This window comes from Rhipicephalus sanguineus, chromosome 1, assembly GCF_013339695.2.
Source record: "Rhipicephalus sanguineus isolate Rsan-2018 chromosome 1, BIME_Rsan_1.4, whole genome shotgun sequence".
Lineage (NCBI taxonomy): Eukaryota > Metazoa > Arthropoda > Arachnida > Ixodida > Ixodidae > Rhipicephalus > Rhipicephalus sanguineus.
In genome coordinates, this window is record NC_051176.1 from 148,932,323 (window position 1) to 148,958,321 (window position 25,999).

The following is a 25,999-nucleotide window of genomic DNA, read 5'->3' on the forward strand; positions in this document are numbered from 1 at the left end:
ACTGTATACAGTTTGTCCCGTGTAATTTGAACCAAGACTTAAGAAATGAAAGACTTGTCAGATATGGCTCACATAGTCCTTTTTTCCATGTTGCAAAGCATTCTCAATATTAACCCTTTGAGGGTCAAATTTTTTCGCGAAGCGCACTGCAAAAATGTGTAATTTTTTTATTGCTGAATTAAATTATTCAGACGAGTATATTTAAGAAAAAAATTGTCTAAAATATTTTGTGTGACGTTAAAGTGACAAAAAAAATAATTTTTGTTGTTACATACACATGGTTTATTCATAACATGAAGCAAAATCCTAGAAAAAACACTTACACGATTTTTTTATAAAATAAAAAAAAATTGTGCATTGAATTAAACGTAGCTCACAGACATACAAATATACACTTGGGGAATAGTCTACATCGGAAGAATCGCCGCTCAACTCACTAGTAGCAGAGCAACCGGCGCGCACTTCTATAGCGTAAGCGAACTGCATGAGCGAGCGCACGGAAGAAAACTGTATGGTTGTGCGTCAGTCTGGAAAGCAAAACGAGTGAAAAAGCTATAACAATCCTTCGTGTTATCGCCAACGAGACGGAGTTGTTTTTCAGTCCCCAAAATAGAAAACGCAACCACGGCAGCACCGTTTGTGTAATTTAGCGCTGCACGAAAACAGATGTAATCGTGCCCCGGGGAGCAATAAACAATAGTAACAAGCAGTCGCACCTTGAGGGATTAGAAACCAGACAGCCATCAGCTTTGTGGGCGCGAGAAGCGATAACCACCCAAAGGACGAAACCGAAACCAGCCACACCGCACTTGCGCGCCCGGGTGCACAACAGAAAGCTGGCGCACTGCTTTGGAAAGAAAGAAAACGGAGAGACATTGGCGCATGAAAAAAATGCCACGTATTCTCAAAGTGTGGCAGCACGTGTCAAGTAAGAGAAATGATCGAAAAAGGCACGCGTTTTAAACATACAGGCATGTTGTACATGTACAGCGAAAACCCTTTGGTGCCTGTTAGTGTTGCCGTACATGTACAGCGAAAACCCTCAAAGGGTTAAGAAAGCCACATGATGGAGCGCTCGTGCATGATATCGTGCTGCTCTCAAGCGTGTTATCAGTGGGCTCGGCAGCTCTCGGCCAGCAGCGTGCATTTGCGCAGTCATCCTACTAAAGCTGGCACAGATGCCAGCCACCATCAAAACACTCTGCCACATCCGTGTGCCCATAGTCTCGCTGCAGGTGACCTTGTTCACCGATTGCACGCGCACGATATCAGTGCGCGAGTGCTCTGTCACGTGGATTTTTCTTTTTTTCATTTACAATCGGTGAAAACTATTCAATCGGTAGTTTCTGGAGCTTCTGTACAAGTCCGCGCTTGGGCATTTAGCTAATAATTAAAAAGTTGGGTAATTAAACATAACTAATGATTTAGATAAGGGGAAAATAAAAAATAGCCTGAGTAACTCTAGGCTATTGTGAATAGTATGCGTTCAGTTCAATTCGCGTGCGACGCGCTTTTCATTTTTTAAGTCTTGGTCCAAGTTACACAGGACAACTTGTATAGAAAAGGGAGAGAAAGAAGGAAAGAAGGATCGTGGATGCATGTGCTAGGAGGCATTATTTAGCCCAGACTTATTTGCAGCAGTTTGCTTATATCAGTGCCATGCTTTTAATTTACTGGCACTTGCCTCATCCAGTATCACCATCTCTTTTTTGACAGCTCGATAGATTTATGCGGATTAAAGATGACTGCACTTTGGCAAACACATAGCGTTTCAACAACACCAATGCTTAGATTTTTGCATACCTGCCAAGTCTCCCGCATTACGCGGGAGACTCCCGGATTTTGAACGTTTCTCCCGGTTGTACGGGTCATAGAGAAATCTCCCGGAAATCCAGTTTTGCCCCGCGCGTCCAGTGCTTTGTCAGGCCACATGAGCAAAGTTGTCTCGCCACGTAGTAGAAAGGATTCTTCTTCTTCTTTTTAACGATGGTAAAGGTTCAACTCGGTTTCATTGCGCATGAAGTAGCTGTGCACTTTGCGCCGCAGTCCAGCACTTAAGGGGAGACACTGGTCTGAAAATTGCTTGTCTCAATTTTTAGTATTTCTGGCTGAAATTTACGCACAATATGTATTTTCAACTGCTGAAAACAAATATGCAATTACTTTTTGTCTATCGTGCACGGATTGTAAGATATTGACTGTTCCATACACTTGCATTCTGCCCAGACTTTTGACAGCTTTCTCACAAAATACCTTTATGAATTTGATATCACTGCATCCTATAAAGACCAGAGAGTGCAACATAACCATAACTTAATTTTTAGCTGTATCCATTCAAAAGGTATGGCCTTAACAAGTACACTAATGAGAAATCAGAAATTGTTGCTTAATTTTACTGCTACTTAAATCACAGTTATTAAGAAAAACGTTGTAATTTCTTGGTTTTCTTGCACTAATCGATGCATAAGCTTTCAAATACCGCAAAAATTATCAAAATCTGACCGCTACATCAAAAGATATTGTGGGCAACAGCCTATAATGTGATGAAAAATATGATTTTGAGAAAATGAGAAAAGAAGTTTAGAAACATGGTGGGCACTTATTTTGAACTGGAAAAGGCCTGAATTGGTGTTCTTAGGATAGTAGAAGCCACCAGGAACATAGTCATCATTATTCTTCTTAGTATGGTTTCTTTTGACACTGGTCTCGCTGGTGATATGCTGCATTCTTGCAGCTGCCGATATCACTTCCTCCCGAATGCATGAGCAATTCTGAACTTCTAACGACTGCCTGCCATTGCACTGTCATCAATTAGGCATCTCCGCAAAATGGCGGACAATGCGACGATGCACCACTGTCTAGCAGAAGCATCCTCAAGCATCCAAGATGGAAGGAATAATTTACCCCGTGTGATAGAAATGCACCAATGCTGTGCGAGCACTTTTTTTTTTTAAGCGCAATGGCTTCGCCTCTGCTAGATGAAAAGCGTTCTTGTGCTAAGAACAGCTAATAGAAAAGTGTGTGTTTCAAATGAGACCAAAATGGCTGTGCTACTTAATGTGGTTCCTGCACAATGCGCTATTGAATGGGACTTTTTGAGGTGCTTTGGTGAGCAAAAATGGTCAGGAAACTGACTTCAAGACCAAATAAGTCGACAAGTATGCACTACATGTCTGTAATATTTTGGAAATGACTTTTTTAGACCTTCTAGATTATAAAAAAAAATAGTTGAGAAAATTGTTTTTTTCAAAATTTTTCCGCCTCCCAGACCAGTGTCTCCCCTTAAAAGGGTAGCCGATGTCTGTCGAGATAGCGCGTTCGCCAGCGCTCGCGACCGTCCCCGTCTCAACGGCGCCCCTTATGGTCCCTTGCCCAACGAAATAACTGGTAAGCAAGCGACGACAGGCCTCGCACGCGGAGCGATGCTATCGCATGTGCCCTTCGCGCGACGGTGACGGCCGGGTCGTTTCATCTCTGCTTCAACCGCGTTGGTCCCTAGCGCTAGCGCGCATTTACTCGCACGTGAAACAGACGATGCGTAAGCGATGTTATCGGTTTGGACTCTGTACAGATCAGCGGCGACCGCAAAATCCCGCTGACAGTAGGCAGTTTTAGAATTGCGTACGCTAAGTTAGCGTTAGCGTTTGCGGCCCGCTATTTCCGTCACTCACCGGGAGTTCGCAAGCGCTTAGCGTACGACGCACACGCAGGCGCAGTTGTGCTAAAAGCCAGCGCAAAGCTTTGCGTACGCTGTTCTAAAACTGCCTAATGTACATATAATTGCTATCGCAGTACACCCCCCCCCTTGCGGTCTTCCGTTTCTCCAAACTTGGCAGGTATGTTTTTGCTCAACTGCTTTTCCTAGCAGAATGACGTGAATAGTATTTTTTTTTAGCCCTGGTGTGGCCTTGCCTGTAGAACACTATTCCCACAAGCACTTTCAATCCGTACTTCTCTCTCAGCTGAGTAGCAGGCATCAGTATCAGCTGTGGAAGTTCAGCCTAACAGAATTAGTGGTTCTTGTCAAAGGGATAATTCTTGCGCCTGGCCTTTATGAAACAAACCAACTTTTCAGTTATCACCATTTTTTCTTGTCTGAAAAGGACAGCTTAACCGGCTGGGTTTGATTTAACTGGAGTCTGTTGTACAGTAAGGCATTGCTAATTATCTCATTGTGGAAAATTCATAATTCATTGCTGGGTTATCGTATTTAATGTTGTAAATGACAAAAATGGTGAGGGGAGTTTTCATGAAAATTTAATTTTAAAAAGTCACTCCACTGTGAGGTCAAAGTTGTCAGCAACTTCAAAACTGCTAAACTGTAGTTTCATACAACTTCAGAAGGCAAGTGGCATTTCCTTTTCAAAGGCGAATGAATATGAGCCTACATCAATGGGCATGCTCAGTCTCTAGACTGACGTCATGAGCTGGACGACTGGCGACTCCGTCATCCGGCACACGAGCGGGACTATTTCTTTAGTCGCAGAGGCAATCTGCAGTCATGCTTTGGTCGTCTGGGTGGGGCCTCTCCTGTCTTTTTAAAATTGTGTCCAAATATAGATATTTGAATAGGTATGATGTTTTCTGGTTAGTGTGAATTGTTTCAAGCTTATTCAGTTAACCTTGCCTGTGGGGAAGTTGGTAACAGAGTTGAATAGGTAACTTGTGCATGCATTGTTATGGACAACAGGGCTTTCGGATGTACCTGGAGAAGCAATGGTAAAGTCTTACTGCCCCAAGTGCATGGATGTGTATGGACCTAAGTCATCTCGGCACCACCACACGGATGGCGCCTACTTTGGCACAGGCTTCCCTCACATGCTGTTCATGGTGCACCCGGAGTACCGTCCCAAGAGGCCCACCAGTCAGTTCGTGCCCCGGTAAGTTCACATATTTACTCAAAGATGCTGTATTCATGCAAAGTCAATAACTTGTGCCCAGTACACACCCAAAATTCACTTTTACTATTTTTTGGAAAATAGTACTAGACTCTACGCGCACCTCATAGAGTCAGTGACCAATTTTTCGGACATGCCTGATCATTCGGGCGCTTTTGCAGCACTGCCACATGCCCCTCATAGTCACTGTATAAGGACGTCTGAAATTTCGGACACTGAAACTCTTTGGAGTCAAACTTTTCAGACTTTCTGCTCTGTTTGCAGATTGTAAACGGCATTAATTTATGCCACCACCGCTGCCACATTGATTATCTTGCGGCATCAAACCATCGCTGTCATGCGCCGATTCATTTGCAGCGGATCCCAAAAGTCAGCTCCTCTGCAATGCAAAGGTGTCGGGAACCGGAAGGGGCCACTGTCATAGGACATAACATGCTCTTCCTAATTGTGCATGCACACCTGATGTCGTCTCTCAGTAAAAAGTCACACTTTCACTGCAAGGGCGAAGCAATGAATGCGATAGCAACAAATTGTAGTGTCATACAAAGTGAGGCTGGCAGCTAACTGTTTTGTATCCGATCTCGCGTAACTACAAAACGCTGGTGTAAGAGAATACGGCCGCTCCAGGGAGGGATGCTCACCGCATAGTCACTTCGCGTTGAGAGTGCCGCACGAAGAAGAGTATAATACGAGCCGCCCGCTGTGATGGCTGTCGAGATAGCGCGAGCGCGCCAGAGATCGCGACCGCGCCCTTAGATTCAAAGTTCAAAGTTGCTTCTCGTGCGACACCACCCCTCCCCCCCTCCAAGCAAATGCGTGCACGCGTCTTTTCATGCTCGTTAAAGACGGGCGGGCCGTTTCCTGTCTGCTTCGAAGGCAGGCCTCCCGAGCGGGGTGATGTTATTGTGATGTTATAGTGATAAAGTGGAATGCCCCACTCCACTTTACACGCGATGAAGATACCCTAGATCAGTGAGCACCGCACGCAGATTTCGGACTCTGTGAGCGAGGTCGCTCACTTTTCGGGCACTTCCACGGCGCCAGAATGGCACTGACGTAAAAAAAGTGAAATAGAAATAGGAGGCAGCATAAAGCCTTGCTGACTCCATCCTCTGCACCTACGACTGCATACGATGAACCAAACAATTAGCGTACGCAATGCTTTGTGTTAGCGTTTGTTGCCACCGCGTCATACGTTAACCTCTTGCGGGCCCCTGTTAAGTTACGGGTGGCTGCAGTGACCGCTGTCTTTTCGTACGCTATTATAAAACTGCCTAGTGAAACGCTTCTTGATTTGTAAAACATCGCAACCATCGTGACAGTTTTAATTTGGATGCACACTGAAGTTACCAGTAGCAATCATGACGCGAGCACTGCTCCCATATAAACTGCAACTTTCGTCTCCAGCTCTAGATATGCTGCGGTCAGGCACCGAAACAAAGTTCTCTTCTGATTGCTGCGTGTTGTGATGTGATCCTCCTGCGTCCACCAGTAGCGATTGCTTCTGTGGTGCACTCGATCTGCCCATTGATCGTACCTGTATGTGCACTGTAATCAGTGCTGCCAGCAACGCAAGAAGTAACTAGAAAGAGTATCGGGCGAGATGGAGCAGCGAGAATACCAGTGCAAAGATAAAATTTCAGTTATTGTTTGACTCACAGCTCTTACTCACATTCGCCTTTCGCTAGCATCCCAACGCATCTTTCACACACCTTCGCAAACTCGATCGCTGTTTTCTTGAATGCTACGGTGAGCTGTCGTCGGCCACTGGTTATTTTCACAAATAGCATGAAAAAAAAAGCTGTGCAGAATCCAACTAGATTCACAAAACAACAGAAACGCGAAATGAGTCCGCCTATGGCACAAGGCTGGAAGTAAACAAAGCGACACTGATGATTGTGATGGCGATGGAGCCGGTTGACTTCAGTTGCCCATAGTGGCCAGACTTCTGAAGTTCTTCTGGCAATGACCGGTATATAAGAGAGGGTCAACTTTTTGTTGCGGTTTATTGCAAAAAAAAAATTACTACAACAGGGAGAGACAAATTAACCCTTTGAGGGTCGAATTTTTTCGCGAAATCCAGTCCAAAAATGTGTAATTTTTTTATTGCTGAAATAAATTCTTCAGACGATTCTATTTCAGAAAAAAATTGTCTAAAACTTTTTTTCGTGACCGTAAAGTGACAAAACGATAATTTTTGTTGTTACATACACATGGTTTATTCGTAGTAAAATCAAGCAAAATCTTAAAAAATAAACGTAACAGATTTTTATAAATAAAAATTATGCATTGTATTAAACATAGCTCACAGACATACAAACATAAGCGCACAAGAGTACTTTTCCGGTTAAAATATTCGTGCTCTAACACTAAAAACTTTTCAGCGTGTGATAGTCTTTGAAGCATGGCTCGCCACGCACGCTTTTCAGATGTCCCTCCTTGATCGTCATCGGAATCTGAACTCGTCAAAAAATCCTGATCTGACAAACTGAAATCCAATTAATCAGATTCTGATTCGGCACTTCGGGAATAGTCAGCATCGGAAGAATCGTTGCTCGACTCACCGGCAGCAGAGCAACCGGCGCGCGCTTCCATAGCGTAAGCGAACTGCGTCGTGAGCGCACGGAAGAAAACTATGGTTGTGCGCCCGTCCGGAAAGCAAAACGAGTGAAAAAGCTACAGTAATCCTTCGTCTTTTCGCTAATAAGACGTACTTAGTTTTTCCGAGACCCCAAAACAGGAAACGCAGTCACGGCGGCGCCGTTTGTGTAATTTAGCGCCGCATGGAAACAGATGTAATCGCGCCCCGGGGAGCAATAAACGAGAGTCACAGGCGGTCACCCTTTGAGAGATTAGAAACCAAACAGCCATCAGCTTCGCAGGCGCAAGAAGGGAAAACCACCCGAAGGACGAAACCGAAACCAGCCGGACTGCGTGCGCGCGTTCTGATGCGCAAGTGAAAGCCGCCGCGCCGCCTTGAAAAAAAAAAGACGGAGAGACAACGGCGCATTGAAATAATTCCACATAGTATTCCTGAAGCGTGGCAGCACATTCCAAGCAAGAGAAATGATCTAAGAAGGCGCACGTTTGGAACCAACCGCGCCGCGGGCGCGCTCGGTTGCGCAAGCAATAGCCGGCGTGCGGCGCGCCGTTTTGCGAAGCATAAAAAAAGCAACAACGGAGAATGATCGGCGCATGAAAAAAATTCCACGTATTCCCGAAGCGTGGCAGCACATGCAAAGCAAGAGAAATGATCGAAAAAGGCGCACACTTTAAACCAGCTGCACCGCGAACGCGCTCGGATGGGCAAGCGACAGGCGGCGGGCCGTTTTCGGAAGCAAAGAAAAAATACAACGGAGAGGCATCGGCGCCTGAAAAAAATTCCACGTATTCCCGAAGTGTAGCAGCACAGGCCAAGGAAGAGAAATGATCAAAAACGGCGTGCGTTTTAAAAATAAACGCTATGCCGTACATGTACGACGAAAACCCTTTGGTACCAGGAAGCTTCTGCCAAAAATGTACGGCGAAAACCCTCAAGGGGTTAAGAAACAAAGCAGAATGTGCGATTAAAAAAACATGCATAGAGTATGTAACACAAGATCTTGATTATACACTCAGAGAAGCTTTGAAGGTTTCGGGGCATATAATATGCACACAAAAAAAGGAAACTTTGTCTTAGCTGCCACATTTCCAGCGTTCACTGGTCATGGCACCGTTGAGCAGTGTGCCGCTGAAAGCTGTGTCGAGGTTATCAAAACACTGGACTTGATTAGGTGAGCAAGTCCAAACTTTGGTAGCATTGCAATAATGTTGACTGCCATGATGGGTGTACACCTTCACCACCCATAGGCTGTGAAAGTTAAAGGGGTTGTTGCCGACAACACTTTACATGTGACTTCTAGCCTGCGGGGTCGATTCCCGTGAACATGCGTATCATTTATTATCATCAGCCTGACTACGCCCACTGCAGGGCAAAGGCCTCTCCCATGTTCCGCCACTCAACCCAGTCCTGTGCTTGCTGCTGCCACGTTATACAGTTGAACCCGGGTATATCGAACTCGCCAAAAAACGTTTATTAGTTTGATATATGGCATAATTCGATATAGGCCCGCTATAGGATTTTGACACAAAGGCACATAACTAGGGGTGTGCGAATATTGGAAATTTCGAATAATTTTCAAATAGTGTTTGCTATTCGATTCGATTCGCACTGGAATTTTACTATTCGAACTATTCGAACTTGCCAAAGACAAATGCAGTCAACGTCCGGTTGAAAGTGACCCCTTCAGATTTTCAATATGCTTCACCTCCTCACACCCCCGTATTGCGGCAAAGCTGCCTTTCAAGGTCCGTTACGGTCGAACTTGGCCAAGAGACAGTCAACGTCCGTTTGGAAGTGGTCCCTAGATTTTCAGTATGCTCCACCTCATCACATCCCCGTATTGCGGCAAAGCTGCCTTTCAAACTCCGCTACAGTCGCAAATGTATTAACTCAAGAAAACGTTATTTCCAACATGGAGATGAAAGATGTGGCAGAGGTGGGGTCTCAGTTAATGCTGTTTTGGACCTGAAATTTGGGTAGGAAGTCCGAAAAATCAGACGCCGAAGCTTTTTAGCATCCAAAATTTCATATGTTCTTATATATCGACGTCTATGAGGCAGATTTGGAACCCCGGACTTGAAGGGAGCACACCCTTGTCCGCCACATCAGTTGGGCTTCCAGGGAAGTTGAAAGAGGAGGAGAGGCTGAGGAAATGGCATCTCTGCCTATCACATGTAAAGTGTTGTCGGCAACACTTTGGTTGCACCAAATACAATTCGGCCTCTACATTGCCTCATTCTTGATAAGAAAGACAACTATAAAATATGGCCTCACCAGCGCTTCATCAACCTAGCGAAAAGAAACAGGTTCGGTCCCTGCCGGCGGCAGGTTATCTTTTCGTCCACTTTACTTTCTTCACATTTATATTCTAAATACTACACATAACACCCCCTATACTTTCCTTGGCGTTATTGTCTGTTAGTTCTCATTAATATTGTGTCTAACAAAGAAAACGAACTCTTAAGAATCATCTTCTTTCCTTCATTCATAGCAAGGGTCTCGTTCTGGCAGACTTGATGCCTTCAGGTAGTATGCGAGGGATTATTGGTCAGCTGCCAGCTCGTAAAAAGATCACGTGCTACGTGACGCCATAAAGGCAGAAAAAGAGTGTTCCACACTCGCCGCCATGGCTGCAATTGGCGCTGACTAACACTCCAAGGTTTAAATGCACATATATACCCCATAAAGTGTACGGGAGGATGACCGCCGCCGTAGCTCAGTGGTAGAGCATCGGACGCGTTATTCGAAGGTCGCAGGTTCGGTCCCTGCCGGCGGTAGGTTATCTTTTCGTCCACTTTACTTTCTTCACATTTATATTCTAAATACTACACATAACACCCCCTATACTTTCCTTGGCGTTATTGTCTGTTAGTTCTCATTAACCCTTTGAGGGTCGAATTTTTTCGCGAAATGCAGTCCAAAAATGTGTAATTTTTTTATTGCTGAAATAAATTCTTCAGACGATTCTATTTAAGAAAAAAATTGTCTAAAATTTTTTTTCGTGACCGTAAAGTGACAAAAAAATCAGTTTTGTTGCTACATACATATGGTTTATTCGTAGTAAAATCAAGCAGAATCCTAAAAAAAAGAAACTTCACAGTTTTTTATGAATAAAAATTATGCATTGCATTAAACATAGCTCACAAACATACAAAAATAAGCGTACCAGACTACGTTTCCGGTTAAAAACGCTCGTGCTCAAACACTAAACACTTTTCAGCGTGTGATAGTCTTTGAAGCATGGCTCCCCGCGCACGCGTTTCAGATGTCGCTCCTTGATCGTCATCGGAGTCTGAACTCGTCAAAACTCCTCGTCTGACGAACTGAAATCCAATGAATCAGATTCTGATCGGCAATTGGGGAATAGTCCGCATCGGAAGAATCGCTGCTCGACTCACCGGCAGCAGCGCAACCGACGCGCGCTTCCATAGCGTGAGCGAACTGCGTTAGTGAGCGCACGGAAGAAAACTCTATGGTTCTGCGCCCGTCCGGAAAGCAAAACGAGTGAAAAAGCTACAGCAATACTTCGTCTTATCGCCAACAAGACGTAGTTAGTTTTTCCGAGAACCCAAAACAGGAAACGCAATCACGGCGGCGTCGTTTGTGTAATTTAGCGCCGCGCGGAAACAGATGTAATCGCGCGCCGGGGTGCAATAAATGAGAGAGTAACAAGCGGTCACCCTTTGAGAGATTAGAAACCAAACAGCCATCCGCTCTGCGGGCGCAAGAAGCGAAAACCACCCGAAGGACGAAACCGAAACGAGCCGGACCGCGTGCGCGCGTGCTGATGCGAGACTACAAGCCGCCGCGCCTCTTTGGAAAGAAAACAAAAAAAGACGGAGAGACATTGGCGCATTAAAAAAATTACACGTATTCCCGAAGCGTGGCAGCACATTCTAAGCAAGAGAAATGGGAGAAGGCGCGCGTTTGAAACCAAACCGCGCCGCGGGCGCTCTCGGTTGCGCAAGCGATAGCCGGCGCGCGGCGCGCCATTTTGCGAAGCATAAAAAAAGCAACAACGGAGAGACATCGGCGCATGAAAAAAATTCCACGTATTCCCGAAGCGTGGCAGCACATGCCAAGCAAGAGAAATCACCGAAAAAGGCGCGCACTTTAAACCAGCTGCACCGCGAACGCGCTCGGATGGGCAAGCGATTGGCGGCGCGCCGTTTTGGGAAGCGAAAAAAAAAATACAACGGAGAGACATCGGCGCATGAAGAAAATTCCACATATTCCCGAAGTGTTGAAGCACAGGCCAAACAAGAGAAATGATCGAAAAAGGCGCGCGTTTTAAAAATAAACGCTATGCCGTACATGTACGACGAAAACCCTTTGGTACCAGGAAGCTTCTGCCGTACATGTACGGCGAAAACCCTGAAGGGGTTAATATTGTGTCTAACAAAGAAAACGAACTCTTAAGAATCATCTTCTTTCCTTCAGAACATACTTAGGGATTCTCTGCAACTTTTTCTGTAATTTCACTTCGAACGATTCGAAAATTATTCGATTCGCTTCGCACCCAAAATTTTGCTATTCGCACAGCTCTACACATAACAATAAGAAAAGTACTTTATTAATATGGTGGCTTACTTGCGTGCCCTACTTTGGAACAAAATAGTCCTAGATTTTCTTCTGTGTCAACGACTTCGCTGCCTGCGACAGCACGCACGCCTCCACGTTGTCCAACGAGTCGGAGCAGCTGAGGCCGCAACCTTCCACATTTACGCAATAGCGCCGGACCAACGCAAGTGCACTAATCACTTCGGAGGATGTAGGCAATGGGCCATCGTCAATTTCCTTATTGCTGTCGCTTTGGCTCGTGGTCGGCACGACGTCTGCAACGTAGTCCTCATCTTGTAGCTCACCCATGATAGCGACATCATCGTCCGTACTGACGAACTCGTCAAATGTCGATCCGTCGATAGCTCCCGGGAACTCTGCCAGCTCTCTCCAAACTTCGGCGGAAACACCTGCGGTGTCTTCAGTGCTGTCATCGGAATTTGGGGTGTCATCACCAGGCATGCGGAAGCCGGCATGCCTAAGCAGCAGTAAAAAAAAGAACATTCCGAGCATCAAAAGACGTAATAAAATGCTGTTTGTTCGTTTCCGCTTGATTCATGGAAAACAAAACCTCCGTGGTGTTGCCATGGGGAACGGCCCGCGTGGTTCAAAGGTTCCGTTTTCTCCGAACTGCGCCTCACCCGTCTCAGTGGTAGTTTCGGGATCGCGTACTGCCGTGCGTGTTTTGCGCGCTCGTGAAAGTCGCTCTGACAGAAAGTTCGACAAAATGCCGCATGCGTGTGATATTGCCGGATGCCCGAATGGTGCACAATGCCAGTGCTGCAGCAAGGAACCGGTGTGTCTTTTCACCGGGTGCCGCGGAATGAACCCTTACGCTCGAAGTGGCTTAGTGTCATGCCATTGCGCCACTGTGCTAAACAGTCAAAACCTGCGTGTGTGCTCGCTGCACTTTCGTACTGAGGATTACGAGACCAACCGCAACTTGGTGAAGGCTGTGAATGTGCCCATCCGAGCAAGTCTTTGCCGCAGCGCCGTTGTTGCTACTGTGGGTCCCGCTACTTCCGCTCGGCTGCTACTAGTGTCGGCGGCCGCGCAGTAAAAGCGGGCAACGTTGGGCATGGCAGCAGCGACGTATGAAAGTCGTATTTTCAGGCGGGAGATTTGAAGCGCGCTAACGCGGTGCGGACCACTAAAAACGTGATTTTATTTCAAAATAAGCACTTCCTTCGCACAAAAGCAGCACTACGAGGTTTCTGGACCACTATTTCAACAATCAACTGCGACTTAATATTTGCCTTTAGTGTCCCTTTAAGCTCCCTGCCAACACGAAGGTTCTGCAGCAGCCTCTCCACCAGGCGCTTCCGATAGCCGGCTTTCAGTGCGCGTATAATGCCTTGATCCAGTGGTTGCAGTACAGACGTAGTGTTTGGGGGCAAAAAACGCAGCTCGATGTTACTGAAGGTCGTACTGCAGTTGTGCGATGAACAATTGTCCACGAGCAGGCACACCTTGCGATTTTCGCTTACCAAATCATCATTCCACGATGATAGCCACCTGCCGAAAAGCTCCCCGGTCATCCACGCTTTTGAGTTTGCTCGTTAGGTAACTGGAAGCAACAGCGCATTTCGAAAACACCGCGGTGCCGTGCTTTTCCCGAAAACCAGAGGTCGAAGCTTTTTCGATCCGTCTAAATTAGCTGCCAACAGCACGGACACACGAGCTTTGTTTGCCTTGCCGCCGCAAGTCTTGTCGCCACGACACGCTAGTGTCTTGTTTGGCAACATTTGCCAAAATAGAGCGGTTTCATCGGCATTGAAGATATCGTGGGCTTGATATCTTGCTGCGATATCTCGCCAGTTTTCCTCGAGCCATTTGTCTACGCTGTCCAGGTCCGCCGCTCTGCTTTCACTTGTAACAGCTTTGCCAACGATGTCGTGCCGTTCTTTGAACCGTTGGAGCCAGCCTGAACCGCCTTGGAAATCGTTCCTGCCAAGCAGGAAAGCAAGGTCCTTGGCTTTCTGCTCGATCATAGGGCCGGACACCGGGATGTTTCGCGACCGAACGTCCACAAACCATTTGTAAACAGCCGCTTCAACATCTTCGTACACAGCAGTGCGCACACGTCGGGCGCCACGGGCATTAGGCCTTTTGTCCGACTTGGCCCTGATGTCTGCCTTGTTCTTCAGGATAGTACTCAAGGTGCTCCTTGGAATTTTGTACACGGCGGCGACGTCGGACTTCTTTTAACCGCGCTCGACCCGATTTATGATTTCGAGTTTCGCGGCGAACGGCAAATTCTGCCTCTTTGCACAAGCCATGACGACAGCGTGCCAATAAAGTTCACAGAGCACCAACAGGCAACACCACGAGCACGGACCACACTGAATGAGGACTCAAGGAAAACCGGCAGCAGCAGGCACACAAGCATAAAGAAAGAAAAAATGGCGCTCACTTCTACCGCCTCCGCGCCTCGGAGAAAGCACGACGGCCTCTGATTGGCTGTAAGCGCTGCGAGCGGGCCAGGATCATTTCTTGCAGGGGGGTGTTCGCCCGTGCACAACCGGGTCTAAACCACTTTTTCTAGGGTGGCGCCGGCAGTTTTCCCCGCCACCGCGAGGGAAAGCCAACTTGCTGGGGCACTTTTGAGGCACATGGAGTTTGATATATCGGTTGTCGTTGCTATTTTCGTTTGATGTAAAAGTAACTTTTGCTATATATTCTCAATGTAAATTTACCGTGTTTAGAAATTGTTCGATATACGGGATAATTTGATATAAACGGGTTCGATATAGTCGGGCTCGACTGTACCTGCAAACTTCTTAATCTTATCTGCTAACCTAACTTTGTCTCCCCCTTGCACGTTGGCCTTTCTCTTGGAATCCAGTCAGTTATTCTTAATTACCAGCAGTTATCTTGCCTACGCGCTACATGTCCTGTCTGTGTCCATTTCTTCTTCTTGATTTCGACTAAGATGTCCTTAACACCCATTTGTTCCCTGACCCACTCTGCTCTCTTCTTGTCCCTTAAGGTTACACCTATCATTTTCGTATATGCATATATCATCTACCATATTTCAACAGCGAATGTAGCTTGGAAGGTAATTTATATGAATTTTGAAGTTCATGTGTGTGATACGCTGCACCTTGCGACATTGACATCATCTAAAGTAACTTGAAAGTGACCCTTAACTTCTTCCGGGACGTCAACACTGCAGCTGATCTCCGAGCTGGTGCTGCTAAATGATGTCATAGTCACCATTGCCCTTTTGCTGCGCTTGTGCCAGCAGGCTACTATTTGGTGGCTGCTTGTGGTCTGTGCCCACAGCGAAAGTGCGGAAGCCTCAAGAAAGTCGTTGCCACCAGATGACGATGATGGCAACGACATCACACAACACATGCAGCAGGTGAAAGAACGTGAAACGGTGCAGGCAGCGCGGAAGTGCGTCACAGTTCTGTGTGCTGTTTCAGGCACTAAATGGTGTTAGTTGCACACAGCGGCTTGGCATTCTCTGAGCTCTCCCAAACTGAAACAGAGTCTGGTTGGTAATAAACAGACTGTAATTAATTATCTGTCGCGCGCTGCAGCAAGCAATGTGCCGTGTTATGACTGATGGTCCTCCAGCAACGTATTGCAGCAATAAAATGCCATACCAAAATTTGTGTCAGTACCCCTTTAAGGTTCCTTGTGCCCCTGCTGATGCTCCACTATATACAACTGAATTCTAGCCTAACTGTTAAACCAGCCAATAAATGTTGAACCAGCCATAAGGCAGGCATCATCAGAGGACATTCTGCCAGTGGTCTACTCTCATTGGTCATGTTAAAGGGACACTAAAGGCAAATAACAATTTATGTCAGAGTGAGAGCTCAATGTATGACAATGTCTAAAACAGCAATATTATCAACAGCAGTGCCCTACTTACCGAGAAATTAAGCTAAATGCATCACACGATGAACGTCACGAGCAGGACATTTTGGAAATGATGCCGGTGACGTGAGAGAGTCCGACTACAATTAATAACTCGTAATCAAACTAGCTGCAGTAAAAAAAAAAGGACCTTCCGTGCATCAAGAGACCTAATAAAATGCTGCTTGTTCGTTTCTGTTTGATTCATGGAAAAAAGAACCTCTTTGGCGTTGCCATGGCGAATGGCGCGCGTGGTTCGCAGGTTGCGTTTTCGCCGAACTGCGCTTCGCCCGGCGCCCTGCTTCGCTCACGCGGTTGCGTCTCAGTGGTAGTTTCGGTATCGCGTACTGCCGCGTGTGTTTTGCGCGCTCGTGAAAGTTGCTCTGACAGAAAGTTCGACAAAATGCCGCATGCATATGATGATGCCGGATGCCCGAATGGCGCACGCTGCCAGTGCACGCCGCCGCACAGTAAAGGTGGGCAACGTTGGGCACGGCAACAGTGACGTGAGAAAGACTGCTTTCAGGCGGGTGATTTGAAGTGCGCTAACGCGATGCAGACCACTAAAATGTGATTTTATTTCAAAATAAGCACTTCTTTGGCACAAAAGTAGCACTGCGAGGTTTCTGGACCGCTATTTCAACGATCAGCGTCGACTTAATATTTGCTTTTAGTGTCCCTTTAATTTCAGTATTAGCGTTACGGCTCCTTCGAAGCCATTATATAAACTTATTGATGTCAGCAGCGAGTGCGCTAATGCCTGTCCCGGATGGCTCTGGCAGTATTCAGGGTTGCCATGTCGAAAGCCGAAAAAAAATTGGAAAAACTAGCCAAGTAGCATATTTGAGCCAAGGGTAGCAAAAGTAGCCAAAAGTAGCCTCACATGTGTGAAATTGGTGAATATGTAAACAAGTACAACGTGAACGCTTCAAAATCAGAATTGCTGAAATTCAAGCATAAATTGTTGACTTCAACAATCATTTCATGCAGGATGACAGTTCTTGCGTTGCTACAAAAAGTACGCTCTCTTCATGCATCCTGCATGACTTTTCTTAAATGAATAGAAGTAACGGTCTAGTGGGGGCAATAAAAATGAGTATGGTATGAGTGTGCTCAAAATCACAGTTGCTGGGACTGAAGCATAAATTGTAGTTTCGCTATCATCTCTTGCGTGATGTCAAAATACGAGCAGTTAATATCCTTGAGCCACAGTCCGTACCTAATTCTATGCAATGACACAAGCAGTTCGTCGGATGTATGTTTTCTAATCAATTGTCCTGGTTCACTTCCAATTACGCTTTAAAGTTGCATTCAGCAACAGGTGATCGGCAAAATGAGGCGCCATGCAACAGTTTTCACCGTGTCCCAGCCACATATCCAAAAGCTCTTTTTTTTTGTGTGTGTGTGTGTGTGTGTGTGTGTAATGCAAGTGCCAAATTCAATTTTGGGAGCCGAAAAGATGCCTTGGCTGCCACATTCTGACACCGCATACTTGAACGCCAGTGGTTGCAACGTCACCAGATAATGATAATTTGGTTCAAATTGAGCAAACAAGAAAGCAGCCAAGAAGTCTTTTTTTTTTTGTGCCACCACCGGCCCTAAAAAGTAGCCAAATTGCTGCAAAGTAGCCAAATCTGGCAACCCTGGCAGTATTGACTCTGGCAAAATAACAAGATCGTCAAAGGTGCACCATGAAATGGCAAATGAGTTACTGGCCCCTAAGTGACACAGGCCGACCACACAGTATGCTAAATAACGACATTGTTTACGCTTACTAATGAAAACCACTGAAAGCGATTGTTCCCGACGTGACACTGACACAGTGTCTGGTGATGCAAAAATGCTGGATGCTAGCTGAATATACCCTACTATTCATAAATTTAATATCTTGCATTTTCGCAGCTCTGAAACATAGTCTACTGGGTGCCTCACATTTAGAGCAAGCTGGCACTACGCTGCCAAACATACTTTTGTGAATATATGTGCACATGTAGCGGTGGTGGAAAAGGATCAAGAAACAAAAGGCAACAGACTTGAAGACACAATAAGGTAGACAGCAGACAGGTGGTGTGTGACTTGCAGTAAATAAGTAATGGCTATGTAAAATAAAGCTGGCGAAACAGTTTCATCAGTGCATTGGATGCACTGATGCAACTGCTTGCGCTGATGTACAGCTGCTGCATAGCTTTAGTGCAGTGATGCTTTATGTCATCAATGAATGAAAGAACTTAAATAATCAAATTGTCGAACAATGTTTCATTAAATAGTACTGTCTAATAACTAAAAAAAAAACAAGGTATTGCTTACGAATTTAATTTTCCTATTTACAAAGCAATCTTTATGTGCATTAGTAGTACATTGAAGAGGACTAAGATGTGCCTTGTGTGTATTATCCTGTTCGTGTCATTTGCCATTTAACCATCTGTTACAATACATTTAAGTGCTTTAACATACATTGAAATAAAATAAAAGAAAAATGCCATCTCGTGTGCTAGGGTCAAGCTTTACTGCCGACCCATAGTGAGCCATCTGAGGTCCAGACACTATGAATGTAGAAGGTGGGAGGCAACTAACCTACAGTCAAGTAAAGCTGCTATGGGGGCTAGTTGGTATGACTTCATGGCTATCTGAAAGTGTAAGGAAGGGGAACGATTGCTATGTCAAGCATAGGAATAGGTTTGTGGATTGCACAGATGGAGTTGTGTGCTGCATTCCGCTGTGTTGCAACAAAGAATACATCGACCAGACAGGCCGGTGTCTTAAGGCATGGTTTAAAGAACACAATTATGCATGTTCATTGTTAACTCGCCCTGGTAAACTCGGCCACGCACCGCGCTGCTTGCAAAGGCAAGCCATCTTTTTTGAAGCACACCTCTAATCCAACAGAAAGAACAGTTATAGAGGCTTTTCTTATTTATACCAGCTGATTCTAGTACCAGTTAGGTAAATCGCACTAATTAACACATCTCAGAAATTTTGTTTGCTTTTGCCCGATAGTTCCCGAGAAAAATGTACACAAATTCCGAAAATGTTGTTTTGAGAAAAACTCAGAAATAACATTGGGGTACACGCGCATTTCCTGTCAACGTGTCAAAGAAAAAGGACCAAAGATTCTTTTTGAAACCGCGAGTGCCCAAGTGTGATATATTTTCAGAAAGATAAATTCTCTATCAGGTGATTGCAAAATCCCGAAATTGAATTTTTTGGCCAAGGGAAGTCTCATCCCATCCTAATTCGGATTATCCTCGAAGCGTGCCAAGCACGAAGCGCCGCAAATGAGTGAAAACTGTGCTCACGAACAGCCAAAATGGCCGCTGGCTTTCGGAAAGGTGTGGCCGCCATCCACAATAGAGTTGTTGGCGACCAAGGCCTCAGCGGCTACGGCAAACTTTTGTTCAGTTTTCGATTTTATTCGGCGCACACAAAATGCGTGGCCGCTATCTATGATTGCGTCGGTAGCGACTGGGGTCAAAGCTGCCGCAAGCAGTATTTTCGTTTTCACCGTGGGTCTTCAGAACTGCGTAGTCGCCATCCATGATTGTAGGTTAGCGAGCCAGGTTTATTCATCAGCAGATGTGGTGCACAACAGTTTCGTTCCGAGTCTGGACGAAGGCTGTGCATGCGCCTTCAGAACTGTGTGGACTTGGCGACCACAGTTTCGTCCACAGCGGATGCGGCACTCAGTAGCTTTGTTTTGGCTTCTGGCAATGTACATGCAATGTCACAAAACTCAAACACGATGGAAGCAGTTAAAGATGAAGAACTTCAGGCGTGGTCCACATGCTGGCATAAAACTCTCTTGCTACATTGTGATGAACGAATGATCAGTTGCCGGCCAAATTTCCGGCAAAAATATGATCGTCACGTGCGCATGATGGTGTTGGTGGTGGCAGTATGTAAGGGATGGGTTCAGAGCACATCTCGGCTTAAGACATGGGGGTCTTGAGCCACCGTCACATTGTGAACGAAGTCATGAACAAAGAAAATTGCGGCTTTTACACTGCTCTAAGTACTGGATGCACATATTCATCAACAAAATGAAAATTCATTGATGCAATAGACACTTGTTTCTTGTTTTCTTGATACTTTTGACAATTCGGCATTCAGTTAATTCGGACATTTTTTCCAGTCCTGTGAAATCCGAATTAACGAGCTTTTACTGTACATGCATTTTGTGAATGCGCGTTTGCCATCTCAAACCACGTTCACCTAGCACATTGATACAATTAGCTTTTGTAGTACATTGATGTCATTTACATGGATGTGATGCATTAGAAAGTCTATTTGGTGTGCCACTTGTCATACTCGTGCAAACATTCACCCCGTCTTGCTGATTGCTGACAGGCAGTGTCAGCTGTCGGTGTTCTCATCCTGTGAGAAATTTGCATGTTTTTATACCTTGCTGACATCTTTATGACAGGCAGCAAGGGGGTACAGCACAGGGAACAGAATAGCAGAAAGAAAAAGAAAGATAAATGGAGGCAGCCTGGTGTATTTAGTTTTTACGAAAGCAACTAATAGTGGTAATTTAATCTGACATTTTATGTTGTCCCATAATGTAGTAGATGTGATTGCATGCCAAGTTATACCACAGAATAAGCCATTTAGAGCAAAATTTTGCAAGTTCTAAGGATTCTCACTTTTTTCAATGGACAGTGTCAAACATTTTCAAAGTGAGTTTGCCCAGGTAACAGTGGTTTTAGATGTGCCCTCGCAGTCGCTTTAAAGCACCTTTCTTTGTTCTTCTCCTTTCTCACCTGTGCAGGTTGTATGGCTTCAAGATTCACCCTCTGGCCTACCAACTGCAGCAGCAAGTAGCAGCCAACTTTAAGGCACCGATTCGTGGCATGAACTATGGAAATGGCAAACGTTGAAGTTCAACTCCACTGACCTCCCTGCAACGCTCACCTCATGATGCTTTTGCCACTCCAGCATCACTGTTTTCTTCGTCTTGTTCTTCTCAAAGCCTTCCTATCTGCAACACCTTCTCATTGCCCCCCTTAGTTCACCGGATGTCTTCTTGTTTTGTTTGTGCATATGGCCCCTTTGTTTTGCATTCAGTTTTTTGATGTCTTAGCTTGCTTTTCATATCATGTGAGAGTGAATTGAAAGCAGTTGTATGAGTGACACTTTGCAGTTTTGACAGCCAAACCAAGAAGCTACCTTCCTTGTTTAAAAGTTATTCATCTCAGTCAACTTTGATTATGCCATACTGCTTGGTATTTTCAAGCTCTGTTGATTACCAGAATTTGCAAATCTACATCTGACCTCTTGATGGTTTATCACTCGGGTCCTGGAAAACGGTGACTTTCATCCACAACGGTCTCATATGAATTGTTGTCTTGCTTTTGTTTCACTCTTTTAACGTTACTTCTACCTTAGTTGTCACTGATGAGATACACATTCAGAGCTGCAGTTGTTTTGCAATATGGCAACAAAATACACCATCCTTGAAGTAATGACTTTCCATCCTAGACGTCAGCATTTGTGATGCCAGTTGAGTTGGCGAGGTTAGCATTTGGTGGTAAAGGTAAGCTTTCCAGTGATGTCCAGTTTTGAAAGTGGAGCCAAGATGTCCCCCTGATGCCAAACAGTCACACCTTGCTTTTATTTTGAAAGCTTGGGCCGTGTCTCGCAAGGGTGGTCTCGTGCAGCTTGCACCTCTGTGTTTGAGCAATTGTTTTTTTAACGGGACTAAGTACTGCAAGGTGGTTTATGACTCCTTACAATATTTTGGCAAAAATTATTATAAATAATTATAAAATTTTGTTATGAGCCCAGCTACAAAGGTTTACATTGGTTGAGGTTTACTAAAGGCCTGTTGCTGAATTTCTGTTGGTGTGGTAGCACTGTTATTTCATCTTAGCTGCTGAGAACATTTAACTTCTGCTTTTACACACCTAGCTCTTGTAGCAACTGGCTGATCACATCTTTTTACAAAGATAGCGTCAAGTTGGCCTAAAATGTATGGAAGAGAGAGCGTGCAATAACATTATTTTTGAACTATGATTTGGACACTAGCGCACACGTGCTAAGTATCGTTACGCAGACTGGAATAATGCTGTCCAAAATACTTTAATGATATATGATGCATTGTGTGTGATGATGAAGGACTAGCAGCCTACTCTCGATACCACAAATTTTCACATTGCAGGAAATCGCTGACCATGAGAATCCTCTCTTGAGTGACCTTGTTTCTTTTCTTTTTTAAAAATTATTATTGTTATTACTACTTCAAACAAAGCTAGATGATTCTGAAAGTAGCATGTCTGTCAACTGGGAGCAGCTGTCTTGTAAGTGGGAAATCTGCCAAACTTAACATAGTTACATGACGTGGTGATTAGACACTCACTTGCCCGGTATGTCTATTGTTGGCTTGTTGGAGACATTATTGTAAAAAATAAATGGAAACAACTGAAAAGGCACTCATCTGACACTAAGAATGGACTGCAAATGTGTACCATTACCTACTTGTGGATGCTGTTGGTACAACGTCGGCATGTTGTGATGTCTTTGTATCAAATGACTATGTCAATACACAGCACTTGAACCTGTGCTTGCCAAGGTTCCTCAGCCTCCTCAGCCGTCTCATCAAAGCGCACATGGTGCAGCCTGCTGCATGCTCTGAAAGCAGCAAGAAATGCCTAGAATCTTGAACCATTTATTAGGCACTACTGGTGAGGCATAGTGACCAGCCATTTTTGGCATGATAGTTTAGGCTTGCCATTTTAAACAGTGTTAATTTTGATGGCACCCTGTATGGAATCAAGATTGCTGAAGTACCTAAACAATGATGCAGGCACTTGAATATAGCTTTAAATGTGTTTTATTGAGGCGCAGTGCCAGTGTTCATTGCCTAGTTGTAGTGCTCACTCTTGGTGAACGGGAGTGCCTCGCTACACTCGCACATCGGCAAAATGCAGTTTTATGCAAGGCTGGCTTATTGCGTGGTCACGGAAGACCACAAAAGGCCTTCAAGAAAGCTGTAGTTCACTTTCATACATGTAATTTTTCTTCAGAGGTCCTTTTGGGCCAGCTGCACAAGCCAGTCTCAAACGGAGCTCTCTGCTGTGGTTTTCTCTTGTTTTCTCTTTTCCTCGCATGGCAAGAGTGACAGCACTTTGTGACCGTCTTAACAGATGCATGTTAAAGGGACACCAAAATAAACACTCTGTTCAGGCTGGTCGAGTAAGCTGTGTTCTCTTAAAACAATATTTACCTTCATTTTTTGGAAATGGGTTGATTAATACTAATGAACAGGAAAGGCAGATTTCCTTTTTTTTTTTTTTTTTTGAAGTCTCAGTGCCGATACGTTAGTATGATGACGTGGACCTCGAAATAAATTTTCATATTACGGCTATTTTGGCACAGTAAAACTTCTTGGGCCTTGCTTCATTGAATTTCTGGCTCCTCCAGTTTTGATTTTGCTGCAGCCTAACTCTTTACAGTGTCCTTTTAATTTGCAGATCTCTACACCTTTCATTCTTGTGGACTTCAACTGTCCTTTGAAAAGTTGGCTAACGAAGCTGAAGCTCAGCCTTTCTTGACTTGCACTAGAATGTGAATGAAATTCTAAACAAATAAAGCTGACATATATGCTGGAATACATCTTGAAAAATGAGTATGTTCATAATTATGAAACGGTGCTACGAAATACATCACAGAGGAACACGAAAACAAAAGCGCTGAGTGCGTTGATTCATTTAGAAAATTATATTACCTTAAGTCTCAATGACTTGGCACAATTTTTCCCCTTAAATTCAGCTTCTATACGGTGTTCCAAAAAAACCTACCGTTGCGGAAAAAAATCACGTGACACGCTCACCCGAAAACCCTCCCCACCCATAGCTGGCGCTCACCAGAGAATACAACTAAATAACTTTTCTTTCCGGGGCTGGGGTTTGAACCAGGGTACAGCCAGTCTGAAAGCGAGTGCCTTGACCACTAGGCCACACGCCCATGCTTGCCCAATGTGAACTAAACTGAAGCATACGAATGCGTTCTACTGACGATGCAAAAAACAATTGGTAAGCAGTACACTTGCTATGGGCGTGTCATTGAAATATTTCATGTAGGCGGACTAAAAGTGATCTGCTGGACAACGCGTAAAGTGGATATCAGGTACTTCGGAAACCACAGCTCTAAACAAACACGAGACAATAAGCAGACGGGACAACCTCTTACTTTCAACTAAGGTTTTATTGCAGATCCTGAGAACATATAAACACTCATCTGAAACTGCAAGAGGAAACAACTGGCAGAAAGAAAAAAGGTATAAATGGACACGTGTCGTCTAAGCCAAACAATCAAGCTCTTCCTTGGATAAAAGAACAGCCAGCATGCTGACGCATTCCTTTCCTGCCCTAGCTATCTTGTACGCCTCTACAATTTTTATGGTAAACTTGTTGCAATGTCGTACTTGAATTGGTATAGCGCATTACGGGAAAGAAGAAACGGCCGAGCAGACCGACACAAGAGGACATAGCGCTCTGTCCTCTTGTGTCGGTCTGCTCGGCCGTTTCTTCTTCCCCATAATGCGCTATACCAGTTCAAGTACGACGAACCAACTCGCCCAATCTTCAACACTTGTTGCAATGACTGTACAGAACTGCCTGATTAAAAAGAGGAAGACACTGTGGCTTCACATCGCATTTCTTACAATGGGCAGCAAGTTGTCCATCGATGGCAGTATTCCCGACTTATTATTGTGCTCGGAGTAGATGCACATTCAGGCATCTGCCAGTCTGGCCTACGTAATGCCTTACACATGAAAGTGGAATTTTGTAAACAACGCCTCTTCTGCAAATGCCTGAACGTGCATCAGCACGAACACAACAATAAAGTCCAAAATACTGCCATCGATGGACAACTTGCTGCCATTGTAAGAAGTGTGACGCGAAGCCACAGTTGAGTTGAATAAACGCTATTTGACCAACAGTTGTTGTGCCCGAGGCTAGGCTGCCAGTGATCCGCCGTTCGAGGAACATCTGAGGTCCTCGGCGACGGCCCTGGCCTGCTGAACGGCCCACTCTTGGTCTTCGGGGGCATCTGAGGAGGGCAGCTTGCCATCGCCCAGCGAGGCGCACCACTTTAGACGGTCCTGCAGCTGTCTTTGTCTTTGCTTGCTTGCTTGCTTGTTCCTTGCATTTGGCTCACACCCACAATGGGGGATTTGCCAAGAAGCCGGCGGTTAATGTCAATTGTAACATTAAGTAAAAGTCAGGGAAAGGGAAAAGTGGCTTTTTCCAAAGAGAATAAGGGGATTGTCGTGATATGGAAATAAGGTTTTTTTTTTAGGGAATGAAAAACAATAAGCTGAGAAACAATGAATTGGCAAGGCAATCTTTTCGTGTCACCCAGGAATTCGCAGAGGGCCCCGCAAATGTTCCTCTTACTATATTCCAAAGAAGCAGCCCCAAGGGATAGGATATTTAGAGTACTTAGTGGTATTCCTAATTTTTTAAATAAAATTTCAAAGCACTTTTTCCTTTGATTTTTGAAACTGTGACAGCTTAGTAGATAATGGTCGATATTTTCGGGTTCGTTACAGCTAGGGCACAAAGAGGATGGCACCAGACCAGACTTATTTAAGTAAAAATTAAGCAGTGGAATGCGGCATATTAATTTAGTGATGGATACTTCCAATTTACGTGTTGGACACCATTTATTATCCCATGCAAAATGCAAGTGCAAATATTCTGAATTCGGTATTGTAACCTTTTCTGAATCTTCAAAAAGAAATTTTCTGAACCTCGCTGTTGTAACATAAGCTCTAAGAGGCAGAACTGACAAAATTGGACCATCAAGAAATACTCTCGCGAGTGAGTCAGCCATCTCGTTTACAAATATACCACGATGTCCTGGCACCCATAGCAACCATGAATAAAGAAAAAACAACTCACTAGGCGAATGTTACTGGTTATTAATGATCTGAATGTATTTAGTATAGCTGACTCCGAAGTTTAAGTGAGGGATGAACACACGGATAACGAATCTGTCACTATAACAGCTGTTGAATGATTTGCTGGAAGTTTCGAAGGGCTAAAATAACTGCTGTTAACTCCGCTTCAAA

The 25,999-nt window shown here is 44.8% G+C and overlaps 1 protein-coding gene across 2 annotated transcripts in view; it reads left to right on the forward strand.

Moving 5' to 3' along the window:
• The window catches only part of LOC119400125 (casein kinase II subunit beta), a 33,978-nt gene extending 10,465 nt beyond the window's left edge, over positions 1 to 23,513 (forward strand). For both annotated transcript variants that reach the window (XM_037667089.2, XM_037667098.2), the window contains exons 6-7: positions 4,691 to 4,880; positions 20,693 to 23,513. In XM_037667089.2, the coding sequence (XP_037523017.1) occupies positions 4,691 to 4,880; positions 20,693 to 20,801 (299 nt within the window). In that variant the 3' untranslated portion in view covers positions 20,802 to 23,513. The remainder of the gene's footprint in view (positions 1 to 4,690; positions 4,881 to 20,692) is intronic.
• Positions 23,514 to 25,999: the final 2,486 nt, after the last annotated feature.